This window comes from Oncorhynchus masou, chromosome 18 (genome assembly GCF_036934945.1).
Source record: "Oncorhynchus masou masou isolate Uvic2021 chromosome 18, UVic_Omas_1.1, whole genome shotgun sequence".
NCBI lineage: Eukaryota > Metazoa > Chordata > Actinopteri > Salmoniformes > Salmonidae > Oncorhynchus > Oncorhynchus masou.
Window position 1 is genome coordinate 574,232 of NC_088229.1, and position 17,655 is coordinate 591,886.

At 43.5% G+C, this 17,655-nt stretch overlaps 1 protein-coding gene across 2 annotated transcripts in view; it reads left to right on the forward strand.

Annotated features, from left to right (window-relative positions):
* LOC135503819 (mitochondrial carnitine/acylcarnitine carrier protein-like) overlaps window positions 1-17,655 on the forward strand; it is a 37,925-nt gene that overhangs the window by 10,021 nt on the left and 10,249 nt on the right. The window contains exons 4-8 of one of the 2 annotated variants that reach the window (XM_064921958.1): window positions 2,356-2,446; window positions 4,047-4,170; window positions 4,742-4,814; window positions 5,118-5,227; window positions 16,161-16,288. In XM_064921958.1, the coding sequence (XP_064778030.1) occupies window positions 2,356-2,446; window positions 4,047-4,170; window positions 4,742-4,814; window positions 5,118-5,227; window positions 16,161-16,288 (526 nt within the window). Of the gene's footprint in view, window positions 1-879; window positions 2,447-4,046; window positions 4,171-4,741; window positions 4,815-5,117; window positions 5,228-16,160; window positions 16,289-17,655 lie in introns of both variants that reach the window. The other variant, XM_064921959.1, reaches the window with a different exon arrangement.

The following is a 17,655-nucleotide window of genomic DNA, read 5'->3' on the forward strand; positions in this document are numbered from 1 at the left end:
TGGAGTCCAGGTGAGTGACAGATATAGAGGAGGTAATGAGAGAGGAAATGGAGTCCAGGTGAGTGACAGATATAGAGGAGGTAATGAGAGAGGAAATGGAGTCCAGGTGAGTGACAGATATAGAGGAGGTAATGAGAGAGGAAATGGAGTCCAGGTGAGTGACAGATATAGAGGAGGTAATGAGAGAGGAAATGGAGTCCAGGTGAGTGACAGATATAGAGGAGGTAATGAGAGGGGAAATGGAGTCCAGGTGAGTGACAGATATAGAGGAGGTAATGAGAGAGAAAATGGAGTCCAGGTGAGTGACAGATATAGAGGAGGTAATGAGAGAGGAAATGGAGTCCAGGTGAGTGACAGATATAGAGGAGGTAATGAGAGGGGAAATGGAGTCCAGGTGAGTGACAGATATAGAGGAGGTAATGAGAGGGGAAATGGAGTCCAGGTGAGTGACAGATATAGAGGAGGTAATGAGAGAGGAAATGGAGTCCAGGTGAGTGACAGATATAGAGGAGGTAATGAGAGGGGAAATGGAGTCCAGGTGAGTGACAGATATAGAGGAGGTAATGAGAGGGAAAATGGATTCCAGGTGAGTGACAGATATAGAGGAGGTAATGAGAGAGGAAATGGAGTCCTCCTTGATTGTCTTCTCTATATCTGTCACTCAACTGGACTCCATCACCTCCTTGATTATCTTCTCTATATCTGTCACCCACCTGGAATCCATCACCTCCTTGATTATCTTCCCTCTATCTGTCACTCCCCTTGGTTCTTTCCTCAGGTGTTATTGACTCTTTTCATGTAGGTGCGTTGTTTGTGTTTATTTCATTAAAACACTCACTCCCTGAACTTGCTTCCTGACTCAGCGCACTCGTTACACAGGTGAGCCTCATCATGAGGAACAGGTGAGCCTCATCATGAGGAACAGGTGAGCCTCATCATGAGGAACAGGTGAGCGTAATGATGGTAACCAGGTGAGCGTAATGATGAGGAACAGGTGAGCGTAATGACGGTAACCAGGTGAGCGTAATGATGAGGAACAGTTGAGCGTAATGACGGTAACCAGGTGAGCGTAATGATGGTAACCAGGTGAGCGTAATGATGGTAACCAGGTGAGCGTAATGATGGTAACCAGGTGAGCGTAATGATGAGGAACAGGTGAGCGTAATGATGGTAACCAGGTGAGCGTAATGATGAGGACCAGGTGAGCGTAATGATGGTAACCAGGTGAGCTTAATGATGAGGACCAGGTGAGCGTAATGATGGTAACCAGGTGAGCGTAATGATGGTAACCAGGTGAGCGTAATGATGGTAACCAGGTGAGCGTAATGATGGTAACCAGGTGAGCGTAATGATGGTAACCAGGTGAGCGTAATGATGGTAACCAGGTGAGCGTAATGATGGTAACCAGGACCGGTGGTTAGTAAACAGGGGAGCGTAATGATGGTAACCAGGTGAGCGTAATGATGGTAACCAGGTGAGCGTAATGATGGTAACCAGGTGAGCGTAATGATGGTAACCAGGACCGGTGGTTAGTAAACAGGTGAGCGTAATGATGGTAACCAGGACCGGTGGTTAGTAAACAGGTGAGCGTAATGATGGTAACCAGGACCGGTGGTTAGTAACCAGGTGAGCGTAATGATGGTAACCAGGTGAGCGTAATGATGGTAACCAGGACCGGTGGTTAGTAAACAGGTGAGCGTAATGATGGTAACCAGGTGAGCGTAATGATGGTAACCAGGTGAGCGTAATGATGGTAACCAGGACCGGTGGTTAGTAAACAGGTGAGCGTAATGATGGTAACCAGGTGAGCGTAATGATGGTAACCAGGACCGGTGGTTAGTAAACAGGTGAGCGTAATGATGGTAACCAGGTGAGCGTAATGATGGTAACCAGGGGAGCGTAATGATGGTAACCAGGTGAGCGTAATGATGGTAACCAGGTGAGCGTAATGATGGTAACCAGGTGAGCGTAACGATGGTAACCAGGACCGGTGGTTAGTAACCAGGTGTCGTCAAACGCCGGAGGGGAAGAGTGGTGGGAGTAGTTCTTTCTTTCTGTGGTCCTTTCTGTGGTCCTTTCTGTGGTCCTTTCTGTGGTCCTTTCTGTGGTCCTTTCTGTGGTCCTTTCTGTGTGGTGTAATAGTTGAAATATGAAGCCTAAATATATCTGTAGCCCTTCTCTCTCCTATCATTCACTTCCATCCTTCCCACCCCTGAGTGACTACCACACACACATTCCTCACATTTACCTCTCTCTCTCTCCCCTCTTTCTGCCTCTCCTCTCTTCCCTCTTCCTGCCTCTCCTCCCTCTGTCTCTCTCTCTCCATCACTCTCTCCCCCCCTCTCTCTCTGTCAGGCCTAGCCAACTGTTTCTTTCAGGCTGTCTAGCAGGTGTTTTCACTACAGTGATAGTGTGTCCTGGAGAAAGGGTCAAGTGTTTACTACAGGTAAAATGACGACACTCACTCCCTGCCCCTGTCCTTAACATCCCAAAGCTTCAAACCCAATCAAAAACACCTAAATTGTACTCCCTAATTTAGCCCCTCCCCCAAAATCCTAATCCCTAAACCCTAGCTCATACTCCCTAACCCCCTCCCCAAACCCTTAGCTTTGAGTTTGACTTTATTTTAATTAAATATTTTAGAAGCAACACGTAGCATGCAGTCAGAGCAACATAAGAAAAGCAACACGTAGCAGGCAGACAAAAAGCAACAAAACAAAATCCATAAAAGCAACAAGGTGTTTCCATCTCACCAGCTACAGACACTACCTAACCTATTCCCCTAGCTCCTACTACCTAACCCCTTCCCCTAGCTCCTACTACCTAACCCCTTCCCCTAGCTCCTACTACTTAACCCCTTCCCCCTAGCTCCTACTACCTAAACCCTTCCCCTAGCTCCTACTACCTAACCCCTTCCCCTAGCTCCTACTACCTAACCCATTCCCCTAGCTCCTACTACCTAACCCCTTCCCCCTAGCTCCTACTACCTAACCCCTTCCCCCTCGCTCCTACTACCTAACCCCTTCCCCTAGCTCCTGCTACTTAACCCCTTCCCCCTAGCTCCTACTACCTAACCCCTTCCCCCTAGCTCCTACTACCTAACCCCTTCCCCTAGCTCCTGCTACCTAACCCCTTCCCCCTAGCTCCTACTACCTAACCCCTTCCCCCTCGCTCCTACTACCTAACCCCTTCCCCTAGCTCCTACTACCTAACCCCTTCCCCTAGCTCCTACTACCTAACCCCTTCCCCCTAGCTCCTACTACCTAACCCCTTCCCCTAGCTCCTACTACCTAACCTCTTCCCCTAGCTCCTACTACCTAACCCCTTCCTCCTAGTTCCTACTCCCTAACCCCTTCCCCTAGCTCCTACTACCTAACCCCTTCCCCTAGCTCCTACTCCCTAACCCCTCCCCCTTCTCCCTCCATAACTCCTACTCCCATACCCCTAGCTCCTACTCCCTAACTCATATCTCCTAATCTCTTAACCCTAGCCCTTACTTCCTATCCCCTTCCCCCTACCTCCTACTCCCTAAGCCCTATCTCCTACTCCATAACTCCTAGCTCCTACTCCATAATCCCTTCCCCCATACTGTATCTCCTGCTCCCTTCCCCCTTCCCAACAGCTCCTATTCCCTAACCCATATCTCCTTCTACCCAACTCCTACTTCCTAATCACTTCCCTGTAGCCTCTACTCCCTAATCCCTACCTCCTAGCTCCTACTCCGTAAACCCTTCACCCTATTTCCCAATCCCTAACCCCTTCCCCTAGCTCCTACTCCATAAACCCTAGCTCCTCCTCCCTAATACCTAGCTCCTCATCCATAAGCCCTCTCTCCTAGCTCCTACTCCCTAATCACTTCCCCCTAGCTCCTAATCCCTTCCCTCTAGCTCCTACTCCCTAACTACTCCCTAATGGATCTGACAGGATTGGATAGATGTGTGTGTGTGTGTGTGTGTGTGTGTGTGTGTGTGTGTGTGTGTGTGTGTGTGTGTGTGTGTGTGTGTGTGTGTGTGTGTGTGTGTGTGTGTGTGTGTGTGTGTGTGTAGGTGCAGGCAAGCGGGGGGCAGCAGGCAGTACGGTATGCAGGTCCTCTGGACTGTGCTCTCAAGTTGTATAAAGCACAAGGCATCCGCTCCATCTACAAAGGAACAACACTCACACTCATCAGAGGTACACACACCAGACTTTACCCTGTGTGTGTCTTTAAATCTATATTGCACTTTGGTTCCCATGATAGTAATATAAATCAGGTATAAGTTCAACATGACTAACTACCAGCCTTGTTCTACCCTTGATTGAAATATATCATTGTTGCTCAATAAAATAAGACTAGTTCACCAGTCTGTTGCTCTCAAATGCCTTTTACAATATACCTCTATTCTCTCTCCCATTCTCTCTCTCTCCCATTCTCTCTCTCCCATTCTCTCTATCTGTCCCTCTCCCTCTCCCATTCTCTCTCTGTCCCTCTCTCTCCCATTCTCTCTCTCTCTCTCTCTCTCTCCCATTCTCTGTCTGTCCCTCTCTCTCCCATTCTCTCTCTCTCTCTCTCTCTCCCATTCTCTCTATCTGTCCCTCTCTCTCTCCCATTCTCTCTATCTGTCCCTCTCTCTCTCCCATTCTCTCGCTCTCTCTCTCTCTCCCATTCTCTCTCTCTATCTGTCCCTCTCTCTCCCATTCTCTATCTCTCCCTGTCCCTCTCTCTCTCCCTGTCTTTCTCCCTGTCCCTCTCTCCCCCCTCTAGACGTGCCTTCTAATGGTGCCTACTTCATGGCTTATGACTTCCTGAAACACAAAATGACAGCTGAGGGTGAAAGGTCCGTCTCATGTTACCATTACAACACCTCTTCATCCAAAACTTTATAGAACACACTGCAATAATTGGTAACAGATGTCAATCACTTGATATATAAATGTTTTACCCTGTGTGTGTGTATAAATGTTTAACCCTGCGTGTGTGTGTGTGTGTGCGTGTGTGTGTGTGTGTGTGTGTGTGTGTGTGTATAAATGTTTAACCATGCGTGTGTGTGTGTGTGTGTGTCTGTGTGTGTGTGTGTGTGTGCGTGCGTGTGTGTCTGTGTGTGTGTGTGTGTGTGTGCGTGCGTGCGTGCGTGTTCCAGTGTGTCCCAGCTCAGCACTCCAAAGATCCTCCTTTGTGGTGGCATAGCGGGCATCTGTAACTGGATTGTGGGACTTCCACCCGACGTACTCAAGACCAACTTCCAGACAGGTACACTGACACACACACACACACACACACACACACACACATATATATATATTCACTGAACCCAGGTCGACCCAATGTCCTTTGGCTGAAGGTTTTTGATTTGTTTATTTGTAATCTCATCAAAAAAAGAAACGTCCTCTCACTGTCAACTGCGTTTATTTTCAACAAACTTAACATGTGTAAATATTTGTATGAACATAACAAGATTAATTCTACAGACATGTGACTAACAGAAATGGAATAATGTGTCCCTGAACAAAGGGGGGGGGGGGTATCTGGTGTGGCCACCAGCTGCATTAAGTACTGCAGTGCATCTCCTCCTCATGAACTGCACCAGATTTGCCAGTTCTTGCTGTGAGATGTTACCACACTATTCCACCAAGGCACCTGCAAGTTCCCAGACATTTCTTGGGGAATGGCCTTAGCCCTCACCCTCCGATCCAACAGGTCCCAGATGTGCTCAATGGGATTGAGATCAGGGCTCTTCGCTGGCCATGGCAGAACACTGACATTCCTGTCTTGCAAGGAATTATGCACAGAATGAGCAGTATGGCTGGTGGCATTGTCATGCTGGAGGGTCATGAGCCTGCAGGAAGGGTACCACATGAGGGAGGAGGATGTCTTTCTTGTAACGCACAGCATTGAGAATACCTGCAATGACAACAATCTCATTCCGATGATGCTGTGACACACCGTCCCAGACCATGATGGACCCTCCACCTCCAAATCGATCCTGTTCCAGAGTACAGGCCTCAGTGTAATGCTCATTCCCTCGACGATAAACGCAAATCCGACCACCACCCCTGGTGAGAGACAAAACCGCGACTCGTCAGTGAAGAGCACTTTCTGCCAGTTCTGTCTGGTCCAGCGACGGTGGGTTTGTTGTTGTTGTTGCCGGTGATGTCTGGTGAGGACCTGCCTTACAACAGGCCTACAAACCCCCAGTCCAGCCTCTCTCAGCCTATTGCGGACACGTGGTCTGCCACTGTGAGGACGATCAGATATCCATCCTGTCTCCCTTCAGCGCTGTCTTAGGCGTCTCACAGTACGGACATTCCAATTTATTGCCCTGGCCACATCTGCAGTCCTCATGCCTCCTTGCAGCACGTTCACGCAGATGAGCAGGGTTTTTCAGAGTCAGTAGAAATTCCTTTTTCTAGTTTTCATAACTGTGACCTTAATTGCCTACCGTCTGTCAGCTGTTAGTGTCTTAACGACTGCTCCACAGGTGCATGTTCATTCATTGTTAATGGTTCATTGAACAAGCATGGGAAACAGTGTTTAAACCCTTTACAATGAAGATCTGTGAAGTTATTTGGATTTTTACTAATTATCTTCTGAAAGACAGGGTCCTGAAAAAGGGACATTTATTTTTTTGGTGAGTTTATTTATTTGTTACCCTTTATTTAACCAGAGAGGTCACATCTCTCTAGACCCAAACTGCTACAGAACAATATTTATCCTATATACCTATATTTTTCTAAACTCTTCGAATGCCAAGTCAACAAACAAATTACCGACCATTTTAAATCCCACTTCTCCGCTATGCAATCTGGTTTCAGAGCTGGTCATGGGTGCACCTCAGCCATCCTCAAGGTCCTAAACGATATCATAACCGCCGTCGTTAAGAGACATTACTGTGCAGCCGTCTTCATCTACCTGGCCAAGGGTTTCGACTCTGTCAATCACCACTTTCTTATCGGCAGACTCAACAGCCTTGGTTTCTCAAATGACTGCCTCGCCTGGTTCACCAACTACTTCTCAGATAGAGTTCAGTGTGTCAAATCGAAGGGTCTGCTGTCCGGACCTCTGGCAGTCTCTATGGGGGTAACACAGGGTTAAATTCTTGGACCGACACTCTTCTCTGTTGACATCAATGATGTCGCTCTTGCTGCTGGTGAGTCTCTGATCCACCTCTACGCAGATGACACCATTCTGTATACTTCTGGCCCTTCTTTGGACACTGTGTTAACTAACCTCCAGACAAGCTTCAATGCCATATAACTCAAGTAAAACTCAAGTAAAACGAAATGCATGCTCTTCAACCGATCGCTGCCCGCACCTGCCCGCCCGTCCAGCCTCACTACTCTGGACGGCTCTGACTTAGAATATGTGGACAAATACAAATACCTGGGTGTCTGGTTAGACTGTAAACTCTCATTCCAGACCCATATCAAACATCTCCAATCCAAAGTTAAATCTAGAATCGGCTTCCTATTTCTCAAAATGCATCCTTCACTCATGCTGCCAAACATACCCTCGTAAAACTGACCATCCTACCAATTCTCAACTTCGGTGATGTCATCTATAAAATAGCTTCCAACACTCTACTCAACAAATTGGATGCAGTTACCTCATTTGCACACACTGTGTATATACTTTTTCTATGTGTTATTGACTGTATGTTTGTTATTCCATGTGTAACTCTGTGTTGTTTGTGTCGAACTGCTTTGCTTCATCTTGGCCAGGTCGCAGTTGTAAATGAGAACTTGTTCTCAACTAGCTTACCTGGTTAAATAAAGGTGTTCTCAACTAGCCTACCTGGTTAAATAAAGGTGTTCTCCACTAGCCTACCTGGTTAAATAAAGGTGTTCTCAACTAGCCTACCTGGTTAAATAAAGGTGTTCTCAACTAGCCTACCTGGTTAAATAAAGGTGTTCTCAACTAGCCTACCTGGTTAAATAAAGGTGTTCTCAACTAGCCTACCTGGTTAAATAAAGGTGTTCTCAACTAGCCTACCTGGTTAAAAAAAGGTGTTCTCAACTAGCCTATCTGGTTAAATAAAGGTGTTCTCCACTAGCCTACCTGGTTAAATAAAGGTGTTCTCAACTAGCCTACCTGGTTAAATAAAGGTGTTCTCAACTAGCCTACCTGGTTAAATAAAGGTGTTCTCCACTAGCTTACCTGGTTAAATAAAGGTGTTCTCAACTAGCCTACCTGGTTAAAAAAAGGTGTTCTCAACTAGCCTACCTGGTTAAATAAAGGTGTTCTCAACAGGTATACCTGGTTAAAAAAAGGTGTTCTCAACTAGCCTACCTGGTTAAATAAAGGTGTTCTCAACTGGCCTACCTGGTTAAAAAAAATGTGTTCTCAACTAGCCTACCTGGTTAAATAAAGGTGTTCTCAACTAGCCTACCTGGTTAAATAAAGTTGTTCTCAACTAGCCTACCTGGTTAAATAAAGGTGTTCTCAACTAGCCTACCTGGTTAAAAAAAGGTGTTCTCAACTAGCCTACCTGGTTAAATAAAGGTGTTCTCAACAGGTATACCTGGTTAAAAAAAGGTGTTCTCAACTAGCCTACCTGGTTAAATAAAGGTGTTCTCAACTGGCCTACCTGGTTAAAAAAAGGTGTTCTCAACTAGCCTACCTGGTTAAATAAAGGTGTTCTCAACTAGCCTACCTGGTTAAATAAAAGTGTTCTCAACTAGCCTACCTGGTTAAATAAAGGTGTTCTCAACTAGCCTACCTGGTTAAATAAAGGTGTTCTCAACTAGTCTACCTGGTAAAATAAAGGTGTTCTCAACTAGCCTACCTGGTTAATTAAAGGTGTTCTCAACTGGCCTACCTGGTTAAAAAAAGGTGTTCTCAACTAGCCTACCTGGTTAAATAAAGGTGTTCTCAACTAGCCTACCTGGTTTAAAAAAGGTGTTCTCAACTAGCCTACCTGGTTAAATAAAGGTGTTCTCAACAGGCCTACCTGGTTAAAAAAAGGTGTTCTCAACTAGCCTACCTGGTTAAATAAAGGTGTTCTCAACTGGCCTACCTGGTTAAAAAAAGGTGTTCTCAACTAGCCTACCTGGTTAAATAAAGGTGTTCTCAACTAGCCTACCTGGTTAAAAAAAAAGGTGTTCTCAACTAGCCTACCTGGTTAAATAAAGGTGAAATAAAAAAATAAAAATACATCTCTTTTCCAAATGTGACCTTTCCAAGATGGCCGCATGCATAGTTGACAACATAAAACACATGATATGAAAACACATGATATATACTGTATATTAAACACATAACACATGGTAATTAGCACATGGTATAAAACACATGATATATACTGTATATTAAACACATAACACATGGTAATTAGCACATGGTATAAAACACATGAAATATACTGTATATCAAACACATAACACATGGTAATTAGCACATGGTATAAAACACATGATATATACTGTATATTAAACACATAACACATGGTAATTAGCACATGGTATAAAACACATGATATATACTGTATATCAAACACATAACACATGGTAATTAGCACATGGTATAAAACACATGATATATACTGTATATTAAACACATAACACATGGTAATTAGCACATGGTATAAAACACATGATATATACTGTATATCAAACACATAACACATGGTAATTAGCACATGGTATAAAACACATGATATATACTGTATATCAAACACATAACACATGGTAATTAGCACATGGTATAAAACACATGATATATACTGTATATCAAACACATAACACATGGTAATTAGCACATGGTATAAAACACATGAAATATACTGTATATCAAACACATAACACATGGTAATTAGCACATGGTATAAAACACATGATATATACTGTATATCAAACACATAACACATGGTAATTAGCACATGGTATAAAACACATGATATATACTGTATATCAAACACATAACACATGGTAATTAGCACATGGTATAAAACACATGATATATACTGTATATCAAACACATAACACATGGTAATTAGCACATGGTATAAAACACATGATATATACTGTATATCAAACACATAACACATGGTAATTAGCACATGGTATAAAACACATGATATATACTGTATATCAAACACATAACACATGGTAATTAGCACATGGTATAAAACACATGATATATACTGTATATCAAACACATAACACATGGTAATTAGCACATGGTATAAAACACATGATATATACTGTATATCAAACACATAACACATGGTAATTAGCACATGGTATAAAACACATGATATATACTGTATATCAAACACATAACACATGGTAATTAGCACATGGTATAAAACACATGATATATACTGTATATCAAACACATAACACATGGTAATTAGCACATGGTATAAAACACATGATATATACTGTATATCAAACACATAACACATGGTAATTAGCACATGGTATAAAACACATGATATATACTGTATATCAAACACATAACACATGGTAATTAGCACATGGTATAAAACACATGATATATACTGTATATCAAACACATAACACATGGTAATTAGCACATGGCATAAAACACATGATATATAACACACGACACGTGCTTCCACGCATTGCTTCCTGTTTGGAGTTTTAGGCTGGGTTTCTGTACAGCACTTTGAGATATCAGCTTGATGTAAGAAGGGCTTTATAAATACATTTGATTTGATTGATTTAACACATGATAGATGTCTAACACATGATGTATAACATGGTGTTGAGAGCTGACGGTAATGTCCATGACTCTGTAAGTGAATAAAGTGCTGAAATATATTGGCAGCTGCCCTAAGATGGTCGTTTAGGTCACATACACCTGGTCTGAACACCAGAGGATGGAAACCAGATGTTTGACTCCAATCCAACCATTAGAATGAGTCAGTCCTCCTATAGCTTCTCCCACCAGCCCTTTCTGGCTGCTGATTCTATGTATTGGCCATTGAGAGGCTTTAAGCCACCGGTCGGCCATATTGGCTCTCCCTGGTAGGAACAGTTCTCCATAGGAATGAATGGAATTCTACCGTATTTCATTTAAATGTTTCAAAGACAAAATAACATTTTTATGTTTTGTTGTAGTGGGGACAGTAATATTAGTACTCTCTAAAAAAATATATTTTACGGAAAATGTTTTATTAGCTCACATAATAAAATGTAAAAGTATGCATTAAAGTGTCTGTATTATAATACTTGGGGAAAACTAATGTAGATATTTATAAATTCATTTCTAAAGCTTTTAAAATATGTTTTACAATTGTGGAGGAGCACCCCCTGTCAGTCATCCAGGGATACACATCACTGGGCCAGACACACCTCTTACCTCCATCCCTGTTAGGGACCAGACACCCCTCTTACCTCCATCCCTGTTATGGGCCAGACACACCCCCTACCTCCGTCACTGTTAGGGGCCAGACACACCCCCTACCTCCATCCCTGTTAGGGGCCAGACACACCCCCTACCTCCATCCCTGTTTGGGGCCAGACACACCCCCTACCTCCATCCCTCCCACCTATAACATGAGGACAAGAGAATGAAACAGCTTCTATCTCAAGGCCATCAGACTGTTAAATAATCACCACGAGCTGGCCTCCACCCGCACCCTCTCCTGAACTTAGTCACTTTGCTGCCTATCACTCGGTTACTCAACCCTGCACCTGGGCTGCTGCCCTGAGTACATAAACCTGGAACGCTGGTCCCTTAAATAATGGAACACTGGTCCCTTTAATAATGGAACACTGGTCCCTTTAATAATGGAACACTGGTCCCTTTAATAATGGAACACTGGTCCCTTTAATAATGGAACACTGGTCCCTTTAATAATGGAACACTGGTCCCTTTAATAATGGAACACTGGTCCCTTTAATAATGGAACACTGGTCCCTTTAATAATGGAACACTGGTCCCTTTAATAATGGAACACTGGTCACTTTAATAATGAAACACTGGTCATTTTAATCATGGAACACTGGTCACTTTAATAATGGAACAATGGTCACTTTAATAATGGAACACTGGTCACTTTAATAATGGAACACTGGTCACTTTAATAATGAAACACTGGTCACTTTAATAATGGAACACTGGTCACTTTAATAACGGAACACTGGTCACTTTAATAATGGAACACTGGTCACTGTAATAATGGAACACTGGTCACTATAATAACGGAACACTGGTCACTTTAATAACGGAACACTGGTCACTTTAATAACGGAACGCTGGTCACTTTAATAATGGAACGCTGGTCCCTTTAATAACGGAACGCTGGTCCCTTTAATCATGTTTACATACTGTTGTACTCATTGTATATGTATAGACTGTATCCTATTCAACTTTTCCTTTACATATACGATTCTGTTTACGTGTTCTACAGATATACTATATATTTTATCCACAAACTGTCCTTATTGTCTATAATGTCTATGCATCCCATCACATACTTTATATACTGTACCAGTCACAAGTTTGGACACCTACTCATTCATGGTTTTTATTTTTACTATTTTCTACATTGTAGATTAATAGTGATGACATCAAAATTAGGACATTTGTTATTTCACCTTTGTCCCCAACAACATCAAATGTGTCGAGGCACGACCAAAAGAGCAGCGTCCCCTAGGTAAATCTGGGTCACCTTCCCAGAGCAAACTCTCCCCTGAGAGCTTTCCTTCCCTAACCAGCTCTTGTTGCAGCTTGATTTTAGGATGTTCCAAATCCTGTTTAAATTCCAATTATTTTTCATACTTTACACGATCGTGCTCTAGATCTTTAAAAAAAATATATATTTCACCTTTATTTAACCAGGTAGGCTAGTTGAGATCAAGTTCTTATTTACAACTGCGACCTGGCCAAGATAAAGCATAGCAGTGTGAACAGACAACACAGAGTTACACATGGAGTAAACAATAAACAAGTCAATAACACAGTAGAAAAAAAGTCTATATACATTGTGTGCAAAAGGCATGAGGAGGTGGGCGAATAATTACAATTTTGTAGATTAACACTGGAGTGATAAATGATCAGATGGTCATGTACAGGTAGAGATACTGGTGTGCAAAAGAGCAGAAAAGTAAATAAATAAAAACAGTATGGGGATGAGGTAGGTAAAATTGGGTGAGCTATTTGCCGATAGACAATGTACAGCTGCAGCGATCGGTTAGCTGCTCAGATAGCAGATGTTTGAGGTTGGTGAGGGAGATAAATGTCTCCAACTTCAGCGATTTTTGCAATTCGTTCCAGTCACAGGCAGCAGAGAACTGGAACGAAAGGCGGCCAAATGAGGTGTTGGCTTTAGGGATGATCAGTGAGATACACCTGCTGGAGCGCGTGCTACGGATGGGTGTTGCCATTGTGACCAGTGAACTGAGATAAGGCGGAGCTTTACCTAGCATGGACTTGTAGATGACCTGGAACCAGTGGGTCTGGCGACAAATATGTAGCGAGGGCCAGCCGACTAGAGCATACAAGTCGCAGTGGTGGGTGGTATAAGGTGCTTTAGTGACAAAACGGATGGCACTGTAATAAATTGCATCCAGTTTGCTGAGTAGAGTATTAGAAGCTATTTTGTAGATGAAGTCGAGGATCGGTAGGATAGTCAGTTTTACTGGCGTTAGTTTGGCGGCGTGAGTGAAGGAGGCTTTGTTGCGAAATAGAAAGCCGATTGTAGATTTGATTTTGGTTTGAAGATGTTTGATATGAGTCTGGAAGGAGAGTTTACAGTCTCGCCAGACACCTAGGTACTTATAGATGTCCACATATTCAAGGTCGGAACCATCCAGGGTGGTGATGCTCGTCGGGCATGCGGGTGCAGGCAGCGAACGGTTGAAAAGCATGCATTTGGTTTTACTAGCGTTTAAGAGCAGTTGGAGGCCACGGAAGGAGTGTTGTATGGCATTGAAGCTCGTTTGGAGGTTAGATAGCACAGTGTCCAAGGACGGGCCGGAAGTATATAGAATGGTGTCGTCTGCGTAGAGGTGGATCAGGGAATCGTCCGCAGCAAGAGCAACATCATTGATATATACAGAGAAAAAGAGTCGGCCCGAGAATTGAACCCTGTGGCACCCCCATAGAGACTGCCAGAGGACCGGACAGCATGCCCTCCGATTTGACACACTGAACTCTGTCTGCAAAGTAGTTCTCACGATCGTGCTGTTTGAAAGAAGACCTCTAGGGCTAACAGCTGGAGCCATTGTAATGAAACAGGGAGACGGCGAGAGGCAACTTCAGAAACACCAGTCCATCAGATTGGCCTTCAATATCAACCTAATAAAATTGTTTAGACGTTTATCACTAATTTCAACCTGGTAGTGTTCAGCAATCTTCAACAGCTTTCTTCAGTACATAATTCTAACAGTTCCTCTGATGGAAAGCGAATGAATGTGTCTACGCCATAGTCACTAGAAATACAAAAAAAGATCTCTCTCTTCCCCTCTGCTGAGCACACCAGACCGGACCACAAGAGAACTGACAATCACGCTGGGCACCACAGAAGAGATAAATATATGGAGCTTCCCATAAAACCTACAGTAACTTAACCCTAGTCTTCGTGCGGATTTGCGGTGGGTAATTACACACTGTAGTCTACTGGCAAGGGAAAAAATATATTTTTTTTAAAACACGCAGCATGCTGGCAGATTCACCCAAGCCACGGATGTGCACCCGAGACAACTGCTCCGTCCACAGACACCACACAAAAATAACAAACAAAATAACCATGCCCAACGTATTCCAAAGTGAAACACATCGCTAAGCCTAACAGGGGGAAAATAAAGGCTATAGCTCCAGGTAGCAAGTGTCACTACCCTACCCAAATCTCCCACTGAGGTACACAGCCGACTGTACTCACCTCAGACCGATGTCCCAACAGTGAGTAGATCACGAGTCTCCAGCCTGGGCAGGGGCCTGGAAACTAACCAATATGCTCTCCAAAGTAGCACACAACCAACTCTCCACCGCAGTGGCAAGTTTCCCAAACAAAGGCAACCAACACTGGGCCTACCAAACATTACAACTCAAAAGCTGTGACGAGAGTTACAAAGCACCTACAGAGTTCTCAAACATTAACTCCACATTTTCTCTCAAACACAACTCATACTAGTATTAGTCCTTCATAATGCAACAAAGTGCTATATGCCAAAATATCTAGGAACCTTAAATCCCAGACGAGCCCTCACTTGTCACGAACCGACTCGAAGTTCGTAACAAAAAAGGGAGACAACGTGGAGATAAGGAATAACAATATATTTATTAATGGAAGTAAACTAAATACAATGAACAATGGTGTGTGTTGTCAGTAATGTAAGTGAGTATTTGCGTGCATGAATGTGATAATGAGGGGTGTTGAAAAGTGCCAAAGCAACCTGCCAACTGCCACAACCAAACTCTATCCGTGTGTCTGCATGGAGAGACTCTCTCTAATAAAATGGGGAGGAGGTGTATTTATCCCGGGACACACCCGTGCCCAGGTGTGTCCCAGTTTGCTGACGACCCTCCCGGCTCCGCCCACCGACCTCCTATTAAGGAGAACAAGAGCAAAGAAAAAGAATTTGTCAGACAGAGTGGGAGGGTTGTCACAGTTGAATGGCCTGACTGGAAACTGTGATTATGTGGTGGTGTTACCTAACTTAGTTGAATGTCCTGACTGTAAATATCTCTGCATGAAAGCGTCTGCTAAATGACATGAAACTACAGGAGCCTGTCAGCCAGGACTATAGGAGACAGCAGCTGAATGCTCCCATGTAGTGGTGACAACTGGCAATAACAGACAGATTCTCAGTCCTCATCCTGCTCCAGAGTAACAGAGGAAGGTACAGAGAAGGATCACTGAATGAATACCTGCGTGAAGACCTGGGGGAACTATAGCTAAACATTTAGATTCAAATTAACTGGGGGAACTATAGCTAAATATTTAGATTCAAATTAACTGGGGGAACTATAGCTAAATATTTAGATTCAAATTAACTGGGGGAACTATAGCTAAACATTTAGATTCAAATTAACTTGGGGAACTATAGCTAAACATTTAGATTCAAATTAACTGGGGGAACTATAGCTAAATATTTAGATTCAAATTAACTGGGGGAACTATAGCTAAATATTTAGATTCAAATTAACTGGGGGAAGCGTAACTAAACATTTAGATTCAAATGAAAATATGTTTTTTCTTACTGTGTGTGTGTAGCTCCAGACGGGCGGTACAGGGGAACAGGTCTGGTAGATGTACTGCGGGAGCTGCTTCGTGACGAGGGGCCCAGAGCACTCTATAAAGGATCCAACGCCGTGTTCCTCAGAGCCTTCCCTGCCAACGCGGTAGACAACCTATTACAACACACCAACCCACCAATCAGCATTAAGTACCACACCACCCCACCTATCAGCATTTAGTACCACACCACCCCACCTATCAGCATTTAGTACCACACCAACCCACCAATCAGCATTTAGTACCACAACACCCCACCTATCAACATTGTGTACCACACCACCCCACCTATCAGCATTTTGTACCACACCATCCCACCTATCAGCATTTAGTACCACACCAACCCACCAATCAGCATTTAGTACCACACCAACCCACCAATCAGCATTTAGTACCACACCACCCCACCTATCAGCATTTAGTACCACACCAACCCCACCTATCAGCATTTAGTACCACACCACCCCACCAATCAGCATTTAATACCACAACACCCCACCTATCAGCATTTAGTACCACACCACCCCACCTATCAGCATTTGAAAAGGTCAAATAGGGGGTGCTTATATTTGTCCTGTTTCACTACTGGGCGGTTTCACAGACAGAGTTGAATTTAAATCAGGACCAGGCTATTTCTACTGAAATGAATCCAGATAAAACAATGGCTTTCTGAGCCGTTTCACTTCAGATTCATTCTTTCTAGACGAGGGAGTCCCAGACTAAGGAAAGTAAGGACGAACTAGTTAATCTTTGTGAAGCTTGATTTGGTTAATGTTCTGACCTGAGGATGCTCCAGAAACCAGGCATGGGACACTAATACATAAGCATTGTGTGGAATTGGAGCAACTCACCTAATCCAAACAATGGACAGAGGTTAAAGAAAACGCTGTGACTTTGAAAAACCCTCTTCAAGTGAATTGTGTCAAATCACCCAATTATGGAGAGCAAACAGTATGATTACTCAACAGAAAACAAGAAATAGAATGCCTGGACTACCATTTGTAATGAATTCAACAATTCAACAAGCGAAAAACTAAACGTACGGACGCTACAGCAACTTCAGGTAATATACTGTGCCCCCTTTTACAACTCAGAGTCACTTTGAAATGTTAGTTTTCTGGTGTAACAACACAGTGGGGCCTACATGTATTTGTGTGACAGAAATGTAACAAACTATCACAAATAATTACTAATATAACTTCTATATCATTTTGTCTTTCATAGGTTCTGTGGAAAAATGTATAAAAATCTACTCAAAGAAGACAAATGCTGTTGATCATAGGGAGTGTTTCAAGACTGGTAGGAGAACCCAAGGAAGACCAGAGACAGATGAGCTGGGAGACAGGTGGAGGACCCCCAGTAACACCAGAGACAGATGAGCTGGAAGACTGGTGGAGGACCCCCAGTAAGACCAGAGGCAGATGAGCTGGGAGACAGGTGGAGGACCCCCAGAAACACCAGAGACAGATGAGCT